Raw genomic sequence first — 20060 nt, forward strand, 5'->3', positions numbered from 1 at the left:
AGGTAGTGGCCGGAGGCAGGGACCTTGGAGATCTGATCCCTGGCTCGAGAAGATGGCTCTAGGGACATTAAATGTTACCTTTCTCGCAGGGAAGGAGCCCGAGCTCGTGTATGAGTTTGAGAAAGTCTGATAGTGTTTTGTGTGTGTGTTTTTGTATTCTTTATTCTCTTTATTTTCCTTTTATGCTTTTAAGTGGTCACGACGCGAGTCTTTGTGACGCTGTTTCCTTTCATACTTTTAAGTCATTATGACGCAGATCCTTTGTGATGATGGTTGTCTTCCATTTTCTGCTATGTGTCTCTCTCTACATCTTTCTAAGGTTTCCCCTTTCCCATCAAACACTGTTCTTCTGAATAATATGTTGAACGACCCATTTTGCTCAGGCTTTGAAGGAGTAATGCATGTTCAACAGGTGCTGTGTTCATTCTCAAATAGGGGCCACATCATTCATACCTGTTATTCTCAAAATTGATGACCTCCCTGATTAAATGCCACAGTGCTTTTTATCACACCCTTTTCAACAAATTGCCCATTTTCACAGCCTCAAGAGTGTGTATATCATGAATGTTAAGGCTTGTTAGTTTTCTGAGAATCTACTGCACCTACTGGTAACTTATTTGACATATTGCCATGAAAAAAATCTACTGAAAACGTGAATTAATCTGGTTAGTCACATTCAACTACTATTATTTTGAGCACTACTTGACAATCGGTAACTAATTACAAGCAACAAACCCCCACCCCCGCCCCAATAGACAACAATAGTGGGTGAGCCAACGACCTGAATAGCTTTTATTGCAGATTTGAAAAGGACACTTTCGCTCCACATACCCACCAAGTTCCACCACAAACCACTTTGACATCTTATCTCTTCCGTTGACCATCTACGAAAAGGACGTGAGACACATCTTCAAACAACAAAAAAAGGTTAACAAAGCAGCAGGCCCAGACCTTGTGTTCCCATTCTGCGTCAAAGTTAGGGTAACCCTAACCCTCTTCACAAAGATATTCATAATTCCCTAGAACTGTGTGAAGTACCAACCTGTTACAAATGTGCCACTATCCCAGTCCCCAAGAAACCTGTAATTTCGTGTCTGAATGACTATAGGCGTGTTGTTTTGACATTTGTGGTCATGAAGTCCCTTCAACGCCCAATGCTGGACCACCTCAAGAGCATTGCAGGTCCCCAGCTGGACCCACTGCAGTTTGCCTACCGAACTAACAGGTCTGCATATGATGCAGTCAACATGGGACTGCACTTCATCCTTGAACAGCTCAACAGCATGGGAACCTATGCGGGGATACTGTTCATCGACTTCAGCTCTGCGTTCAACAACATCATCCCCAAACTCCTCTCCTCCAACTTTCTCCAGCTCAGCATCTCAACTGCCCTCTGCTAGTGGATCTACATCTTCCTAATGACAGGACACAGCAGATAGGAGAAGGGGAAACCACCCCATCCAGAAGAACTATCAAGACCGAGGCACCCCAAGGTTGTGTCCTCTCTTCCGCTGCTCTTCTTGAGCTACACAAACAACTGCACCTCAATGCACCCTTGTGTCAAAATTCTTGAAGTTCACCGATGACACCACTGTCATTGAGTTAATCAAAGACAGAGTCTACATATCGACAGAAAGTGGAAAAGCTGAAACTTTGGTGTTGCCAAAACAGGTTGGAGCTGAGTACACTAAAGATTATAGAAATGATTGTGGACTTCGGGAGATATCCTGCAACTGCCCCTCATGCTGTCCAACTGTCTTGTGTCAACCATCGAGACCTGAAAGTTTTTGGGAATTAAAGTCTCACAGGACCTGAAGTAAGACAAACATCCACTCCGTCCTCAAAAACCCCAGCAAAGAATGTACTTCTTATGGCTTCTGAGGAAGCATGGCCTGCCACAAGAGCTGCTGAGACAGTTCTAAAGAGTGGTCATAGGGTCAGTCAAAAAGAACAAATTCTGACTGCAACACACACTCAAACCTGTTGAAAGGATTGCCGGAACCACACTACTCACCCTTGAGGACTTGTACGCAACCTGAACTAGGACGAGAGCTGGCAAGATCCTATTGGACCACGGATGGATGGATGGATGGATGGATGATGGATGGATGGATGATGGATGGATGGATGGATGGATGGATGGATGGATGGATGGATGGATGGATGGATGGATGGATGGATGGATGGATGGATGGAGAGCATTATGTAATTGTGCTCATATGTTTGCTTACCAGGGCAGAATTTGTAAGAACAATAGATTCCACAAAATACTGGACAAACTGGATAAAAGATGAAAAAGTAAGAACTATAATACAAATCTGCAGTACCTATAGTGGAACAGTGAAGCAAGAACCACAATGTACATAGCAGAGGATTACTGCATCTGTATTCTGTGATTATAAATTGCAGGGACTCAATGTTCCAGGACTGGGTTTCTACGTTTCAATCACAAGTGCATCCTGGGATACAGTTGCGCTTGACTTGATTGACGTTGTTGCACAGTATTACAGTATTAGCAATTATTTTATGTATATATATATATATATATATATATATATATATATATATAAAAGATATATTATTATTATTATTAGATATTAGCAAACAATACAACACAATACATTAAAAAGTTCCCTTCATGTCAACAACCAAATGAAAGCAGAGGAAAAAATGAAGTATTTCCATTTCAATATTTTTTTTGGGGGGGGGTCACCTTCCTCTAAGAGTGGTCTAATAAATAACTTGTGTTTTGTGCTAAAAATTTTTTTTTTTTTTAATTTATTCTAAGGTTGCATGAAAAAGGTTTTTGCCAACCATACCGTGGCATTGCCTGTGCTCGCTTCATTGGGAACCAGAGCATTTATGTGGAGTCTCTTCAGATGCAGGGAGAGAGTGAAAATCGCATCACTGGTAGGAAAATGACTTTTCATTATTAGTTCTAAGCAGCCATCCACCTCAATTTTCAACTGTACAGTACAAGACTATAACCATACCTTTGTGTTTTTCTTTTAAGCTGCCTTCACAATGATTGGCACTTCCACTCATCTGTCAGATCAGTGCTCCAGATTTGCCATCCCTTCCTTCTGTTACTACGTCTTCCCTCTGTGTGACGAGAGCGCCCGAGGTCCTCGGCAACGTCAACTCTGTCAAGATGAGTGTGAAGCCCTGGAGAATGACCTGTGCCATGCCGAGTACACTATTGCCCGATCCAATCCCATGATCCTCATGCAACTACAACTACCAAGCTGTCACCTGCTACCGCGTCCAGGAACGCACGATGCTGCTTCATGTATGAGGATAGGAGTGCCCCCCGAAAAACTAGGACCATGTAAGCAGACAACCCGGGAAAGCCAGAGATAGACATGGTAACGAAATGGTGTCATAACCATCATGAATAACTATGTGTTTTAGATTCCCCAACAGACCAGAAGTGCTACAATGGAAGTGGGGCTGACTACAGGGGGACTGTCAGCATTACGAAATCTGGTCACCACTGCCAGCCATGGAGCACTCAGTACCCTCATAGTCACCATCTGTCTCAAGACTTCCCTGAACTATGGGGGAGCCACAACTACTGTCGGAACCCAGGAGGCCAGTTGCAGGCTCCCTGGTGCTTCACCTTGGATCCTCGGGTCAGGATGGACCTGTGTGATATTCAACCCTGCAGTAAGTACCATGCTGTCAGAATTTCATCTAAAGAATTACAATTTGAACAGATTTTTAAATCAGAGGAAGCTAAGATGTCTATTCAGCATCAGGATTAAGCGAGGTGGAATGTATGTCGAGCACAAAAGCAATACTGTATGATATTCATGATTACTTTATGGTGGCACGGTGGAACAACTGGTTAACACATCTGCCTCACAGTTCTGATGAGGACCGTTGTTCAAATCCCGTCCCCCCCTGTGTGGAGTTTGCATGTTCTCCCCGTGTCTGCGTGGGTTTTCTTTGGGCGCTCTGGTTTCCTCCCACATCTCAAAAACATCCATTGATTGGTTAATTGGAGACTTTAAATTGTCCTTAGGTGTGACTGTGAGTGCAGATGGTTGTTTGTTTGTATGTGCCCTGCGATTGGCTGGCAAGCAGTTCAGGATGTAGCTCGTGTGACCCTATTGAGGATGAGTGGCTCAGAAAATGAATGATTATTTTATCTTGGTGTACTCTTCCTAAAACAAAACAAATGATAATAGTAATCATTTTAGTTGGACAATCAAAACTGCTGTAAAGATTGTCAGTACCCCACTTCCCTCCTTGGGGACTTGCACACTACCCAAACTCGGACAAGAGCAGACAAAATCTTCTCAGACCCTCCACATCCTGGCCACCAACTCTTCCAACTTCTTCCCTTGGGTAGGCGCTACCAAGAAAGACAAAACAAATCTAGCACCCATTCCAACAGTTTCTCCTCCCTCATAATTAACTTATAAAAGAGCAAACTTAAAATTCAACTACAAAAATGCTGCTATTTTTTTTGTTTGTTTTGAGTTTGTTGTCACATTCTGCCGTGCCAATTATTATTATATCTTATACATTACTCATGCACTAGCTGTAGTAGTCTCACCATGCTGCACGATCTGCTGTTGTTGACCAATACTTGCCTCTCATACCTTAGTAGGATCTCCACCAATTGCATAATCAATTGAGAAATATCTTCAAGATTTGCAAACTAACATTGTCCCAGATTATTACAAGAGTGGTCACTTTAAACTGCATACATTCCTTGAAGTCTTGGCGTATGGAAGTAAATATGTGTCACTAGGATTTGAATTAAAAACAACACTGAAAATTTCATGTTCTACTTTTTGTATCCATATTTTGACTACTTTTTAAAATTCACATTGTTATTTCAAAGTGAGAAAATTTTCAATAGGTGTATTTCAGTTTAACTTTTCAATATTAACAAATTCGGCATATTAAAACAAAAATTAACCTTTCAAAATTCTAACGCAATATTTTCAGTCTCCTGAAATGCCCAGCCAATCCACTTACGATTTCTTAGTATGTGACATCACGTGACTAGGAAAGCGTAACTGGATTGGCTGGGTGTCGGCTTCTGACATCCTTTGCTAATGTCTGTGAACGGAAGTAACCCTGCCTGTTTTACACTGAATTTAGACATTGAAATTCAGACAGCAAATTTTAGCCAGCTGAATTTCAGACGGCGAATTTTAGCCAGTTGAATCTCAGGAGACTGAATATACTGCGTTTGAATTTTGAAAGGTTGATTTTTTTTTTTTATTTTTTAAGTGCTGAATTTGTTAACATTGAAAAGTTAAACTGAAATACAGCTACTGAAAACGTGATCACTTTGAAATAATGTGAATTTTAAAATGTAGTCAAAATATGTATTCAAAAATAAAACATACAATTTTAAGTGGCATTTTTAATTCATATCCCAGTGGCAGATACTGTCAGGTTAAAAAGCCTGACTCTATTAAAAGAAGGCGAACAGACAAGACTTCAAGTTTTTCTTGCTGCAAGGGGAGCGACAGGACTTCCCTGCTTCCAACCAACTCCAACTTGTGTCTCCTTGCAGCTTCCTTTTATTCAGTGAATCACATGATGAGTGTGTGTGAGTGTGTCTGACTGTTTGATTCTTTACATCTGTTAGATTGATTGCATCAAGTTAGATTGATTACATCAACACAATGAGTTCAAAGGTACAAGCTTGGTGGTGATGTGTAACCAACTACAGTTTGAACAAAATGAGAACATATGGATGATTATTTTAACATTTCCCTCCTGTTTATCATTTTGGAAATACGAGTGGGGACATCAGAATGCTGTTGCATTTTCAGAAAGTTCATCATTTACACTCGAGCGTATAAAGCATCAAAAGTTTCCTTTTGGGTGGAGCTGGATATTATCAGGGTCTACTTGTTGTAGAAGGGCATAGTTCACAAAAACATTTGACCTTGCTCGAACCGTCATAGATTTCAAACGTGCGATTATACACATCATGAAAAGGCAGAACAAACCCAGAACAGTAATTACAGATAAGGAAATTCATCATAACAAAATACCAAGGTCCGGAGGTGAACCAGGACCAATAGTAATAAATAATAATCATCATCATCATCATAAATAAATAGTTGGTGAACATCGTTGCTCATTTCTGAACCCATCATGTGTGGGTACACACCAGCCCAACCAAGTCTACTGTAGATATGGTACTGGAGTCGCGAAACATGTAAGGAGAAACGCAATGGTTGATGTCGAGATAAACACACAGCCTCCACTGACAGTGGAAGCCGTGATTAGAGATGTAACCCTCGCTGGTGATTCATGCAGCCTTTTGCACCCCATGGCATATAAGGGCAAACACAGAAGAGATTCTTCAGCTCTGCTGGTGACACTGCAGAGTCCTTTTCCATTTAAAGTCAGGCCCTTGTCCTGCACTCCATCGCTTGTATTTTTCCAAACAACAGTCTTTACATCTTCATCACTATACAAGTCAGGTTGCACACCCTCTCCAGGTCTTGGCTGAGTTGCTTGAATAGTTGCAGTCATCTCAGCAACACCTCGTGTTCACGTCTGGCCAGGGTGTCCTCCTCGTCCTTCTTAGGCATGAGCAGCAGCTGGTTGAAGTTAGCTTCGTGCTTCAGCTTCTAGTACTAGTACAGGAAGTCAACTGTCTTGGGTGTCATCTTGAGGTGACAGCCCACTTCCTCAGTGTCCACAAACTGAAGACCTCCTCCATCTCTTGCAATTTCATCTTGCTGACATTGACACACTTTTCCTGCGGGTCACATTTACAAACAATACACTAGGACGACGAGGCGAAAGGGATGAGGCAGAGGGTGGCCATGTCCTCTTTATTGTCCCTTCCAACCTTTCCTCTCAATTTGCCCGTCTTGGTCCCGACGCTTTCCTCATTTTCAACTTCAGTGGTGGAGTCCCACTCCACAGAGTCACTGCCTTTAAGGCCCGAGTGCTTGGGCCAGTAGTACTTGACCTTGACTTTGTCGTTCTGAGTGATGATTATCTCTCCAGGCCGGAGTGGAGGCTGTTACTCGGAGTGTGCGACACGTTGGTGACATGCTCCATCTTCTCTAGGTTCCCATTGCTCATCTTTGGGATCCACAAGGCACAGCTGACATGGACCCACTTGGTTCCATTGCAGGTGGGCTTCATAGCATCGCCCGTTTTCGGGCACAACTGGCACTTTGGCAGGATACCTGGTGGACGCAGATATTGCACTTGTTGCAGAACACCATCTTGTTGTTGTCCTCTCCGATGGGGAACTGGCACGTCGCACACCACGTTCTCGTTGTACTCGATACCAAGGCCCTACTGTGTCTCGGTAGTGTGTGTCATGTTGTTGTGACAACGGTGCTCTGCACTCTATGGCGAATTCATCCCGTGGAAGAAGGGAAACCTTGCAAACTCCTCGTCGATGACCTGCAGCCAGGTAAAATCTTCCTCGTTGAGGTCGTAGTGACACACGCCCTCCGCCAAAGTCCTGATGTCCACATAACTGAGGACCAGGGTGGCAGATGTGCGGATCAGCTTCTTGGCCCGGATGAACATGACATCCTTGCTTTTGTCAGTTAGCACCTCGGGCTCCGGGATGGACTGCGGGCTAATGGGCACGTGGATACCTTTTTTCTCGCTTCTGCTTCTATGAATCGGCCAGGAAGTAGTAATCCTCTGTATTGAGCTGGTACGAGTCATGCACCTTCATGGTGGTGATCAGGTCCGTCCTGAAGACCTCAGATGGTTTCTCTCTGCATCCTCTCCTGGCCTGGCATGAAGTCTGGGACCAGTAGGTGGAATTGCTGGCATTGTCGGACTCGTCGCTGCTGCAGACTTCTTTTCATGGCGGGGCATCTGAGTAGTTCCAGCTTCACCACACTTGTTGATCTGTCATTGGTTGTCCACGGAGGGACGCCATATTCACATAAGAGTACCAGGCGTTGGCGTCCATTGGAGAAGTGGGATTGTCCTTGCTCCATGGTGATTCATGTCCATAGATCCAGTGATAAACACGTACAGTCCCAGACTGACCAGTGCAGAGGAGCCATGGTCCAAACAGCATGAAGGCCAGCAGTCCCAATAGTGGCTCTCCTTTACCTAACATGCTCAAGCGCGGATCATCTGAATTCTTCACCGGTTTGAGACCAGGACGTTTGAGCCGGACTTCCACCGCTACTCGTCATTGAATGAAAAGGGAGCCACAGGCTTGCAGTGGGACAAGTGTATCCATGTGGGACGTTCTGCTATCTTTATCATCATGGGAGTGGACCATCCCAGCGAGGTGAGGACCAACACTTCCTCTTGATGATTTTTCTTAGGACCCAATCACCAATGGACACCAACAGCACCTGTGAAGAAGGCACAGTAGGCAGCAGATCATTTGCTTCTTTTAGAGTTTTTTTTTTAGCAGCATCTCTTTCACCCAATCACTTCAAGTATTTTCTTCTGACTGCTGCACTGGCCGATCTACCATGGGCAGTCTAATCTAATCTAATCTAATCTACTAGATACTATTTCAAATGGGAACAATCCTTTATCTGTTGGGGTTATTTTCATATACAGTTTTACTAAATGTAGTTTTCCTTAATCAAGACTTCACTGTCCTATTGCTTCGTTCCACTAATTCTGCACAATGATTTTTTTTTTAAAGTTATTTCTACATTTGCAGATACTTGACTATTTTTTTTTTTCATTAACAAAATGTGGCACATTGTTGCCATACAATTTTTCTGGGATGCCATGAGAAGGAATAATGTATTTACACAAGAACTTTGCCACAGTAATAGCATCAGCACTTGTACATGGAAAAATCTCCACCCATTTAGATAAGGGGCAGATCAATACTAAACTACATTTGTAATGCTGTTTAACTCAAGTAAAATTAATGTGTAAAAACTGGAAAGGCTGACTACCTTGGGGAAACTGCCCTCTATTAGGTCTGCAGTTCCCTTGAGTATTGTGTTTGTAGCCATTAAGACATGATCAACAACATTTTTTTGAGTAAGACTTGAATCCAAAGGTGCGAAAATGTCTGTTTAATACCTATCATTACCATCCCTCCTGTTGAGACATGGCAAGGCCCATGACTCAAAATTGTCAGTGTTTTAAACAGATTTTTTTTTTTTTTGGATAATACAGGTTTTCCCCCGATTATGTATATCAGTGGTCTCAAAAGTCCATTCACATCAGGGCCGCTGAAGGCACATTCTGGCTGAGGCTGGGACGCAGCCTCAGCGCACATGCACACAATTTGTCATAACATGTCATTATTCAAGCCGCTTATCCTCACAAGAGTTGCAGGAAAGCTGGGGCCTATACCAGCTAACTTCAGGCGAAAGGCAGACTACACTCTAAATTTGTCGGCAGTTAGTCACAGGGCAGTTATTGACGCCATCACTGAGCGGGAATCGATCCCACACTGCCCACACCAAAGGCAGACGTGTGTACCACTACCCCCTCAGTGATTCTAGTTGCACACAATTTAAAAGTCTTTGTTTTCTTTATTTTTAAACACAAATTAAGATAAGCAAGAAAGCTGGTGTAAACAGGTTGTGCGCAAAAATAATAAAACCCTCCATGGCAAAATCACTAACTTTCACTCAATGAAAAATGTTTCTCAGCTTGCATCAGGACTTGTCACTGTCACACCCCGAAACCACAACCCCACCGTGATTGGTAGGTTCACCTGCTCTGCGCACAACACTGCAAAGTGCCATTCATATAAAACTTCAGGGCCACACCATCATTTGACTTTCATAGTAAGTAAGGTGGGGGCCGCAAAACATCATCTTGGGGGCCATAATGGCCCGCAGACCACCAGTTTGAGACCACTAATGTATGTTATCTTCTAATTCAGTTTTTTCTGTAAGCCACCACTGAGTTTCACTTTGAGGAGCATGTTTTGCACATCTTTTAGAACTGTTAAATCAATAGGAGGGATGGGGGCTTGTGATTGTGTCACTATGTTTGTGCCATATTTTCCTGTTGCTGCCTCCTTGGCGCTTTTATCAGCGAATGTATTTCCCAGGGAGACAGCATTTTTTTTATTTTTCTTTTTTTTCCAGGATTTTCTTACAGCTCTCTTTCTGCCTCACTTTCTTTAGCCTGTTTTAAACTGTTGTAGCTGGTTTTAATATAGCCACTTGTTGCATTACTTCAGCTGACTCTCCTGCCTTTCTCTTTCTTGCCTAAGCTAACAAACCTCTCGCCATCGTAAGATGTAAGTTTTAATCTTGGCTTTGCCTTACTTCCCTGTAACACTTGCCATCAATCTTTCTACCAACCTGCTGCATCCTTCAACTGTTAACTTCCCATTTAAGCCATGCTATTTTTCTTTTTTTTTTCTTCCCATTTCTTTAAGAAACATCATGCTGCCCGGTAAACATTATTTCATAAAGTTTACATCCCCACTAGGGGAGACTTATTATTCCCGCTCACCATTATGTTTTTCTACATTTGTCCCGTACAGACTACTTGTCCAATTTGGGACCCAAGTCCTAATCCACTACCTTGTGTACTTCACCGGAGCACGGACTTCTGTTAGCACCGTTAGGTTTCCATCCGTGACCTATGATTCCACAAGTAATGGCATTCACTCACTCACACATTTATGTATCCTAATAAATAACCTCTTTAAAGGTGGAGTACCCTTAAAACGTCCTTCTGGCGGAGTAGCCTTCAACCTCCTTCTGGCAGAGTAGCCTTCAACCTCCTTCTGGCGGAGTAGCCTTCAACCTCCTTCTGGCGGAGTAGCCTTCAACCTCCTTCTGGCGGAGTAGCCTTATACCTCCTTCTGGCAGAGTAGCCTTCAACCTCCTTCTGGCGTAGTAGCCTTAACTTACCGGTTCACGCGTTGTCTGGATGCCAGCTGTTCGTGATCCCGTTAACCTATATATAACCTCTATATTACACATATAGCGTAATAATAATATTGGCAATTTTTTTATTAATTGCGAAGTTAAATTACAGAATGTGACATTAAAAGCATGCATACAAAAAAATAACAGCCGAGAATGAACAAGCACTGTATAAGTTGTTCAAATACAAAGTGAGAAAAAAAGTATATATGAGCAAAAGGCATATCTGTCACGGTTAGGGTTTTAGAGATGAGGAAGGCAAGGCAAAGATTTGGAGGATCCAAGAGAAGTGGATGCAGGGCAGGTGTCTCAACAAAATCCATCTATCCATCCATCCTTCCATCCATTTTCTACCACTTCTCCGTGTCGGTTCGTGGGGGAAGTAGCTTCAGGGGATACCCAGAGCTCCCTTTGCCCAGCCATTTCCTTCAGTTCTTCTGGAGGGATCCCGAGGCGTTCCCAGGCCAGGCGAGAGACATAATCACTCCAGTTTATCCTGGCTTGTCTTTTTCAGGTGGGACATCCCCGGAACACCTCACCAGGGAGGCGTCCGGGAGGCATCTGGATCAGATGCCCCAGCCACCTCATCTGGCTCCTCTGAATGTGGAGGAGCAGCGGCTTGACACTGAGCCTCTGCTGGATGACTGAGCTTCTCACCCAATCTGTAAGGGAGAGCCTGGACACCCTCCGGAGGATACTCATTTCGGCCGCTTGTATCCCGGATCTTGTTCTTTCGGTCATGACCCAAATCTTGTGGCCATTGGTGAGGGTAGGAACATAGATCGACTGGTAAATTGAGGTCTTTCCCTTCCGACTTAGGTCCCTCTTTACCACAACGGATCAGTACAAAGTCCGCATCACTGCAGACACTGGACCAATCCGCCTGTCGATCTCGCGCTCCATTGTTCCCTCAAGTCAGATGACATGACCACAAAGTCGATCATCGAACTGCGACCTAGGGTGTCCTGGTGCCAAGTGCACATGTGGACACCCTTGTGCCTGAACATGGTGTTTGTTATGGACAATTCATGATGAGCACAGAAGTCCAGTAATAGATAGTTCTTGTCAGTAATGTCCGTTCTTCCCACTCACCCTCTTCCAGGTTTCATTGTCATTGCTCACATGAGCATTGAAGTCCCCCAGCAGAATGATGGAGTCCCTAGAGGGAGCGCTCTCCAGCACTGCCTCCAAAGACTACAATAAGGGTGGGTACGCTGAACTGTTGTTTGGTGCATAGGCACAGTCAGGACCTGTCCCCCTACCTGAAGGCAGAGGGAGTCTACCCTGTCATCCACCGGGGTTAACCCCAACGTACAGGCCGGAGGGCAATAAATATACCCACACCTGCTCGGTGCCTCTCACGGTGGACAACTCCAGAGTGAAACAGAGTCCAAGACCTCTCCATCAGACTGGTACCAGAGCCCAAGTGGTGCGTAGAGGCGAGTCCAACTATATCTAATCGGAACTTCTCAACCTCAAGCACTAACTCGGGCTCCTTCCCTGCTAAAGAGGTAACATTCCATGTCCTTAGAGCTAGTTTATATAGCCGTGGATCAGAGGTCCACGCCTTTAGCCACCGCCCAGCTCACATTGCACCCGATCCATACGGCCCCTCTCACAGATGGTGAGCCCATGGGAAGGGGGACCCATGTTACCCTTTCTGGCTGTGCCCGGCCGAGCTCCATGGGTGCAGGGCCATCCACCAGGTGCTTGGGTTCGAGCCCCACCTCCAGGCCTGCGCATCCGGCCAAGGGAAACAGAGATCCTGTATTTGTATTTTTGGAGTTGTACATTGTTTGGCCCCTTATAGGACCTTTTTGCCATAAGTGACCCAAACAGGGGCATGAAGCCCCTAGAAACCTTAGCTCCTAGGATCATCGGAACACACAAAGCCCTCCACCATGATTAGGTGACTGCTCAAGGAGGGGGTCTCAAGAAAATGATGTTTATGTCCAAAATAAGCCAAATTACACAAAGTCCAAAAACCAAAAACAAAAGTAACAAAGAAAACTTCAATTAGACCTAACACTTAAAACGAAAGATAACTGACAACTTCAATGAGGCAGGAACAATGATATGGGCGCTGACAAAGAAAATGATAGGAAGAAACAATGACATCAACAATGGACTGGCAAGAACTGAAAGAACCCAGGGAGTTAAATACACACAAATTGACAAGACAACGAGGAACGCCTGGACAATACACAAGTGACTTGAGGGACTTGATTGGTCAACACAAGGTAAAGTGGTTAAATGCGAACACGTAGACAGAATATAATGAGAAGTAAAGACGAGATAAATATGGAACACAGGAAAACCTGAAATCAAACCAAACAAATCAATACAGACCATGGCAAGTTTTAGTTGAAAGAATTAATTATTTAGCATTTGGAGTGAAGCTGTATGCCAACAGTTATGTCACAATCACTCATGCCAGCAGAAGTCCAAAATTAATGTGAATCCATCAACATTTTCGAGAATCACAGACAAAACTACATAATTCACATTATCCCAGGGATTTAAAACAAAATCACCCAAGTAATTTGTTGATGTTTCTGACAGTTGTTTGTCAACTGTAAGTGTTGAGTCAAGTGTGGTCAATACGTAATATTTGAAGCCTCGGATAAACTGTGATGCATGCTGTTCAATAGCTGTTTGGGTTGCACAATCAAGGCTGTACTCACGCAACCTATTCACTGAGTGACCACTGCACACATAGAGCCCATAATGGAATGAGGGTGAAAGTGGTGATAAGTGTCAATCTGTTAATTTATAAGATTTGGTGAAGTACATCCATCCACTCTCAGACCATTTATTCTGGTTAGGGTCATTGGGCGATGGAGCCTATCCCAGCTGAACGAAGTTTTCAACAAGAATGGACAGCCTTTGTGGAGACGAAGGGTTCTGTTGCGTGTGTCTAATTTCACTGATGGGGAGTATGCCAAAGCATTTGTACTTGATGCTGCCAATAAACATTTTGACAACTTCTCATGAAGACATGCATTTGTCAGAAAGAGTTGTTCACCATTGTACCATCGTGATGGCATATCAAATTGAATTACGTTCATGATTAACAGATGAAAGTCTCAACACCTGCAGGAAGCGCAATGTAATGACTTGCGATACAGACTATAAAGCCATCAGCAAATCCGTGCAGCACCAGAAGTCGCATTAATGTTAAGAAATACTTTTGTCATCGTTGGTTAGTAACAACGTAACAATGTTATTTAAAAGAAATCAGACACTTATTGTACTTTTGTTTTGGTCTTACGTAAATGCGCAAAGACACTATATTTAATTTTTCAAATACTGAATTTTGAAATTACATGTTAAAATATTTGGCATTTATGGTTCTCTTTCTCTCGAAAATGTTCCCAACCCCTGCACTACACCATCAGTGACTTCAGTATTCATTTTGAGAACATTTTTGATTTCAGTTATTATCATAACAATTGTTATAAGTGTTTCCATATGTTTTGCATCTTCATTAAAATACAGTTTATGTATGGTTTGTGCATAAATTCTGTGTGAGGAATGCACACTTGATGCACAAATCTGTGATTCATCAATATGTTCTGACTTGAATGTGTGTGTACTCTGCAAACAAATCCAGAACTTGCTGGTACCATTTGTACACACAAATAGTGAAGGATCATCTTTCGAAAAAACAGTGAAGAAAATAAATATTTGAACACCCTGCTATATTGGAAGTTCTCACACTTAGAAATCATGGAGGGGTCTGAAATTTTCATCGGAGGTGCATGTCCACTGTGAGAGATATAATCTAAAAACAAAAATCCAGAAATCACAATGTATGATTTTTTTTAATGATTTATTTGTGTGATACAGTTGCAAATCAGCATTTGAACACCTGAGAAAACCAATGTTAATATTTGGTAAAGTCGCCTTTGTTAGCAATTACAGAGGTTGAACGTTTCCTGTAGTTTTTCACCCAGTTTGCACACACTGCAGGTCGGATTTTGGCCTATTCCTCCACACAGATCTTCTCTAAATCAGACAGGTTTCTGGGCTGTCGCTGAGAAACATGGAGTTTCAGCTCCCTCCAAAGATTTTCGATTGGTTTTAGGGCTGGAGACTGGATAGGCCACGCCAGAACCTTAATATGCTTCTTACGGAACCACTCCTTGGTTTTCCTGTTTGTGGCCTTCTGGTCATTGTCATGTTGAAAGGCCCAGCCATGACCCATCTCCAATGCTCTGACTGAGGGAAAGAGGTTGTTCCCCAAAATCTCACAATACATGATCGCGGTCATCCTCTCCTTAATACAGTGCAGTCATCCTGTCTCATGTGCAGAAAAACACCCCCAAAATATGTTCTTGGGATGGAACTCATCATTCATCTTCTTCCAAACACGGGTAGTGGAATTATGACCAAAAAGTTCAATTTTGGTGTCATCTGTCCACAAAACCTTCTCCCATGACTCTTCTGTATCATCCATATGGTCATTGGCAAACTTAAGACGGACTTTGACGTGTTTGTTTAAGCAGGGGAACCTTCCGTGCCATGCATGATTTCAAACCGTGATGTCTTCGTGTATTACCAAAAGTGACCTTGGAGACGGTGGGTCCACCTCTTTTCAGGTCATTGACCAACTCCTGTCGTGTAGTCCTGGGCTGATTCCTCACCTTTATAAGGATCATTGAGACCCCACGAGATGATATCTTGCATGGGGCTCCACTCCGATTGAGATTGACCGTCATGTTTAGCTTCTTCCATTTTCTAATGATTGCTCCAACAGTGGACCTTTTTTCACCAAGCTGCTTGGCAATTTTTCCGTAGCCCTTTCCAGCCGTGTGGAGTTGTACAATTTGGTGTCTTTGGACAGCTCTTTGGTCTTGGCCATGTTACAAGTTTGAGTCTTGCTGATTGTATGGGGTGGACACGTTTCTTTATGCAGCTAATGACCTCCCACAGGTGCATCTGATTCAGGATAATACATGGAGTGGAGCTGGACTTTTAAAGGCGGATTAACAGGTCTTCGAGGGTCAGAATTCTAGCTGATATACAGGTGTTCAAATACTTATTTGCAGCTGTATCACACAAATAAATCGTTAAAAAAAATTGGGCATTGTGATTTCTGGATTTTTCTTTTTAGATTAGACTCTCTCACAGTGGACATGCACCTACGAGGAAAATTTCAGACCCCTCCATGATTTCTAAGTGGGAGAACTTGCAATATAGCAGGATGTTCAAATACTTATTTTCTTCACTGTTTTTTCGAAAGATGATCCTTCACTATTTGTGTGTACAAATGGTACCAGCAAGTTCTGGATTTGTTTGCAGAGTACACACACATTCAAGTCAGAACATATTGATGAATCACAGATTTGTGCATCAAGTGTGCATTCCTCACACAGAATTTATGCACAAACCTGTGCATTTTTTGTGGATTTTTATTACTGAAAAACAGTAATAAGGAAAACTATTCTTTAAAACTATAAACAAAGTGTAAAATTAGTGACACACAATTTTTCAAAACCTTCCAAGACTGCAGACTGAATGGACTCATTTCTATAATTTATGCAAATGTGGATTACTTAGTTCTTATGAAACTTACAAAATACCCTCGTGTATTTTGGAATGTTCATGTTAATGTAATATATGTAAATGGTGTTTAAGAGGTTTTGATGTGAAATGACCACAAAACTTTCTATTCACAGAGCCTCCAGAGAACATCAGAAAGGAGATTCTGTTCATTCTCATCATTGCAATTGCCATCCCTTTGGTCATTGCTTGCCTCTTCTTTTTGGTTTGCATGTGTCGAAATAAGTATAAAACACAAACCGACCCATCTTCTCACTGCCAGCTCAGCACCTCATCCAACCAAGATATGGAGATGTCTCTTCTAAACCAGCACAAATACCAGGTGGGACATCCATTGTACAGAGGAATAGGTTTTAATCCAGTAAAAATTTCAAAATCCCACGTCTTTTTAAGATTACTGTTCAATCTCTGATTTGTGAACATTTTGTCAGACTATATTTACACTCGGTTCCCAGCAGTCATGACAGCCTCTATTTCAGTTGACGGTTTAAAAATCACTCCAAACATCCATGGTAATCATGTTTGCCAATCCTGTCCAACTGCTGCTTGACAACCAGGAAAATACTGTAACAATAGTCTAAACTGTCAAAACAAAAATTGCCACAAAGTACAGTACAGTGGAATCTTGGGTTACAGATTTACTTTGTTCCATGACACCATTCTCAAGATGAAACTTTTGCTAACCGAGCTAATGTTTCCCATTAAAATGAATGGAAATGCAATTAATCCTTTCTGGCCACATAACATGTGAGATTGGCTTTATTGTGATCATTGTTTTGGTTCTGGAAATATTGCTCAAAATAGAAATAGATGAGAGCACAATTTCTGATGCTGAAATAATATTCAGTTCACTTGCAAATCATGGTCCGGTGTCTTAGTCTTTTTGCCTTTTTGATTGTCATTGTCGATAACTTGAAAAGGCAGGCCATGTTTAAAGGAGCCATATTTTACTAAACCAACTTTCTCCAGTATTTGGAAAGTAAACATTTGACTTATCATGCCTCAGTAAATGTGAAATATTAAAGTAATGCACATTTCCCTAAGTTCCAGACATTTTTTCCTTCGAAAATGTCTGAAATCAAGTCATTTCAATATTTCAAGCTATCTACAGTTCATCACTACCGAATCTCTCCTGAGCTGGTGATGTCAGCAAAAAATACACAGCCACTCTTACAAATGGGTCAACTATAAAGTGCCAACCAATCAAAGGAAAGAGTCTATGCTAAACTGTCAGAGGTGCTGCTTTTTATCCCAGCCACTTCACACTCTGCTGTGAACCACTTTAGTGTTAATTGGAGATCATGAGTTGATGAAGCCAACAGAACCACATCCTCAGCAAAAAGCAGAGATGCAAAACTGAGTCCACCCACTCTACCTCAGCTGCAAAATTCTAGATTCTATAAATTCAACTAATTCTCTCCGTGAAAGTTATAACGGAATTGATGATAAAAGGGAGCCTTGGCAGAGTTCAACCCTCACTGGAAACAAGTCTGACTTACTGCAACGCAGCAAAGGAGACCAAACTCTGACAATGGTCACACAGGGACCAAACATTCTGTTTCAGTGGGTTCAGTATCCTATACTTCAAAATCACCCACCACAGTACTCCGCGAAGGACTCAGTCAAACACCTTCCCCAAGCCCACAAAACACATGTAGACAAAAGAGTACACATTTTTTTACGAACCTGATTCGTGTGCGCGTGTGTGTGTTTGTGTGTGTGTGTGTGTGTGTGTATATATATATATATATATATATATATATATATATATATATATATATCTATCGAACTTGTTGTAGGCAGCCAGCCTAGACTGCAGTCCTCAATGAAAGTAAACTTTTAACTCCGTAAATGTATTTCTACCTTTGTCGAGAAACTTACAATTGTATCAGTATCAGAGCAGACTTGGTGCATGAGAGTTAACTGTTGCAATAAACCAAAAATTTAAGAAGGACTGCTAATACTGTGTTGTTTCATTCGTGAACATTTTGTTCAAAAGAACAAATCTTTTCAGTAAATTAAATGAAGTGAATTCATTTTCGATATGATTGATTCTTTTAGCTTTGCCGCCATTAGCCAGCCCGCTGGGATTGGAGGCATTCAGTGCAGTCTTGAGGTGCGACACGCAGCTGTTGTGATGGAGAAAATCCAGTCAATTTTCAAAAGAAAAGATTTTGACGCACAAATATCAATACAACACAAATTATATAAATTGGGGCGGTACACTGGCGCAGCTGGAAAGCGTAGGCCTCACAGTTCTAACAACCCGGGTTCAATCTGAGCCCTTCCTGTGTGAAATTTGCATGTTCTCCCCGTGCCTTTGTGGGTTTTCTCCAGGCACTTTGGTTTCCTCTCACATCCCAAAAACATGCAACATTAATTGGACACTCTAAATTGCCGCTAGGTGTGATTGTGAGTTGTTTGTCTCTATGTGTGCCCTGCGATTGGCTGGCAACCAATTCAGGGTGTACCCTGCCTCCTGGCCATTGACAGCTGGGATAGGGTCCAGCACTCCCGTGACCCTTGTGAGGATAAGCGCCTGAGAAAATGGATATAAATTGGTCATTCTTTCTCTGTAGCCCAGTAACAAATGTCTCACGGCCCGGTACAGGTCCGTGGACCGGTGGTTGGGAACCACTACCCTAGAGGACCCTGCAGAGGGTGTAGAGCTGGTCCACTGTTTCACAGTCAGGACAAAAACCACACTGCGCTTCTTGAATATGAGATTCAACTTCTTGGCAGACCCTCCACTCCAGCACTCCTGAATAGACATTACCAGGGATATTGAGGAGTGTAATTCCCCTGTAATTGAAACACACCGTCCGGTCCCTCTTCTAAACATGGGGGTCCATCACCCCAGTCTGCCAATACAGCGGCACTGTCCCCAATGTCCACGCGATCTTGCAGAGTCATGTCAACCAGAACAGCCCTACAGCATCGAGAACCAGAAGAAACTGCGGGTGCATCTCATCCACCACAGAGACCGAGCCACTGGTTTCCTTTTTAACTATCTCAGTGACCTTAACCCCAGGAGGAAAGCCCACCTCAAAGACCCCAGAATGCTTCCCAATGGGAAGTGATGTAGGTGGAATTGAAGATGTTTTCTCAGTATTCTCTCCACCAACACAACATAACCAGTGCCCCATCTCCACTATACATAATGTTGATGCTGCACTGCTCCCCCCCTCCCCCCACCCCCGAGACGCTGGACGATGGCCCAAAATGGAATCTAAAAAACATACCAAGACTTGCCAAAATCCCATGGCACAAGCTTTCATGCATAGAGACCAAACACCAAAAGATGGTCTGAGTTGCAGTGTTAGCACAGATTAGCATTACTTAACAGCGATATTAGTGTTCGCTTCTGATACACACCATAGACAAGAATATTGGTCAAGTTGACATGGGTCGGGTTGTGGTTGTGTTTGGGTTGTGCATGTGCCACATGGCCGGATTTGCTGCACTAATTGACAAATGGAACTCCCTGCATTGGTGATGAAGCGTTTCTTCCAAAGGTTTACCATTTGGAGGGAATTTTTTTATGCCATGCCTGATTTTGTAGGCCATGCCAGGGGCCCTGGATGATCACTGCAATAAGCATGTGTGAGGTTGGGAGTTTTTTGTCATGCATTCCTTCACATATGGTGGCTCAAACTCCTTTCT

The 20060-nt window shown here is 42.8% G+C and overlaps 1 protein-coding gene across 9 annotated transcripts in view; it reads left to right on the forward strand.

Moving 5' to 3' along the window:
- The window catches only part of ror2 (receptor tyrosine kinase-like orphan receptor 2), a 70159-nt gene that overhangs the window by 47117 nt on the left and 2982 nt on the right, over positions 1 to 20060 (forward strand). For all 9 annotated transcript variants that reach the window (XM_061801901.1, XM_061801899.1, XM_061801902.1 and 6 more), the window contains 4 exons: positions 2789 to 2910; positions 3014 to 3328; positions 3412 to 3666; positions 16514 to 16719. In XM_061801901.1, the coding sequence (XP_061657885.1) occupies positions 2789 to 2910; positions 3014 to 3328; positions 3412 to 3666; positions 16514 to 16719 (898 nt within the window). The remainder of the gene's footprint in view (positions 1 to 2788; positions 2911 to 3013; positions 3329 to 3411; positions 3667 to 16513; positions 16720 to 20060) is intronic.

Source organism: Syngnathoides biaculeatus, chromosome 17 (assembly GCF_019802595.1).
Source record: "Syngnathoides biaculeatus isolate LvHL_M chromosome 17, ASM1980259v1, whole genome shotgun sequence".
NCBI lineage: Eukaryota > Metazoa > Chordata > Actinopteri > Syngnathiformes > Syngnathidae > Syngnathoides > Syngnathoides biaculeatus.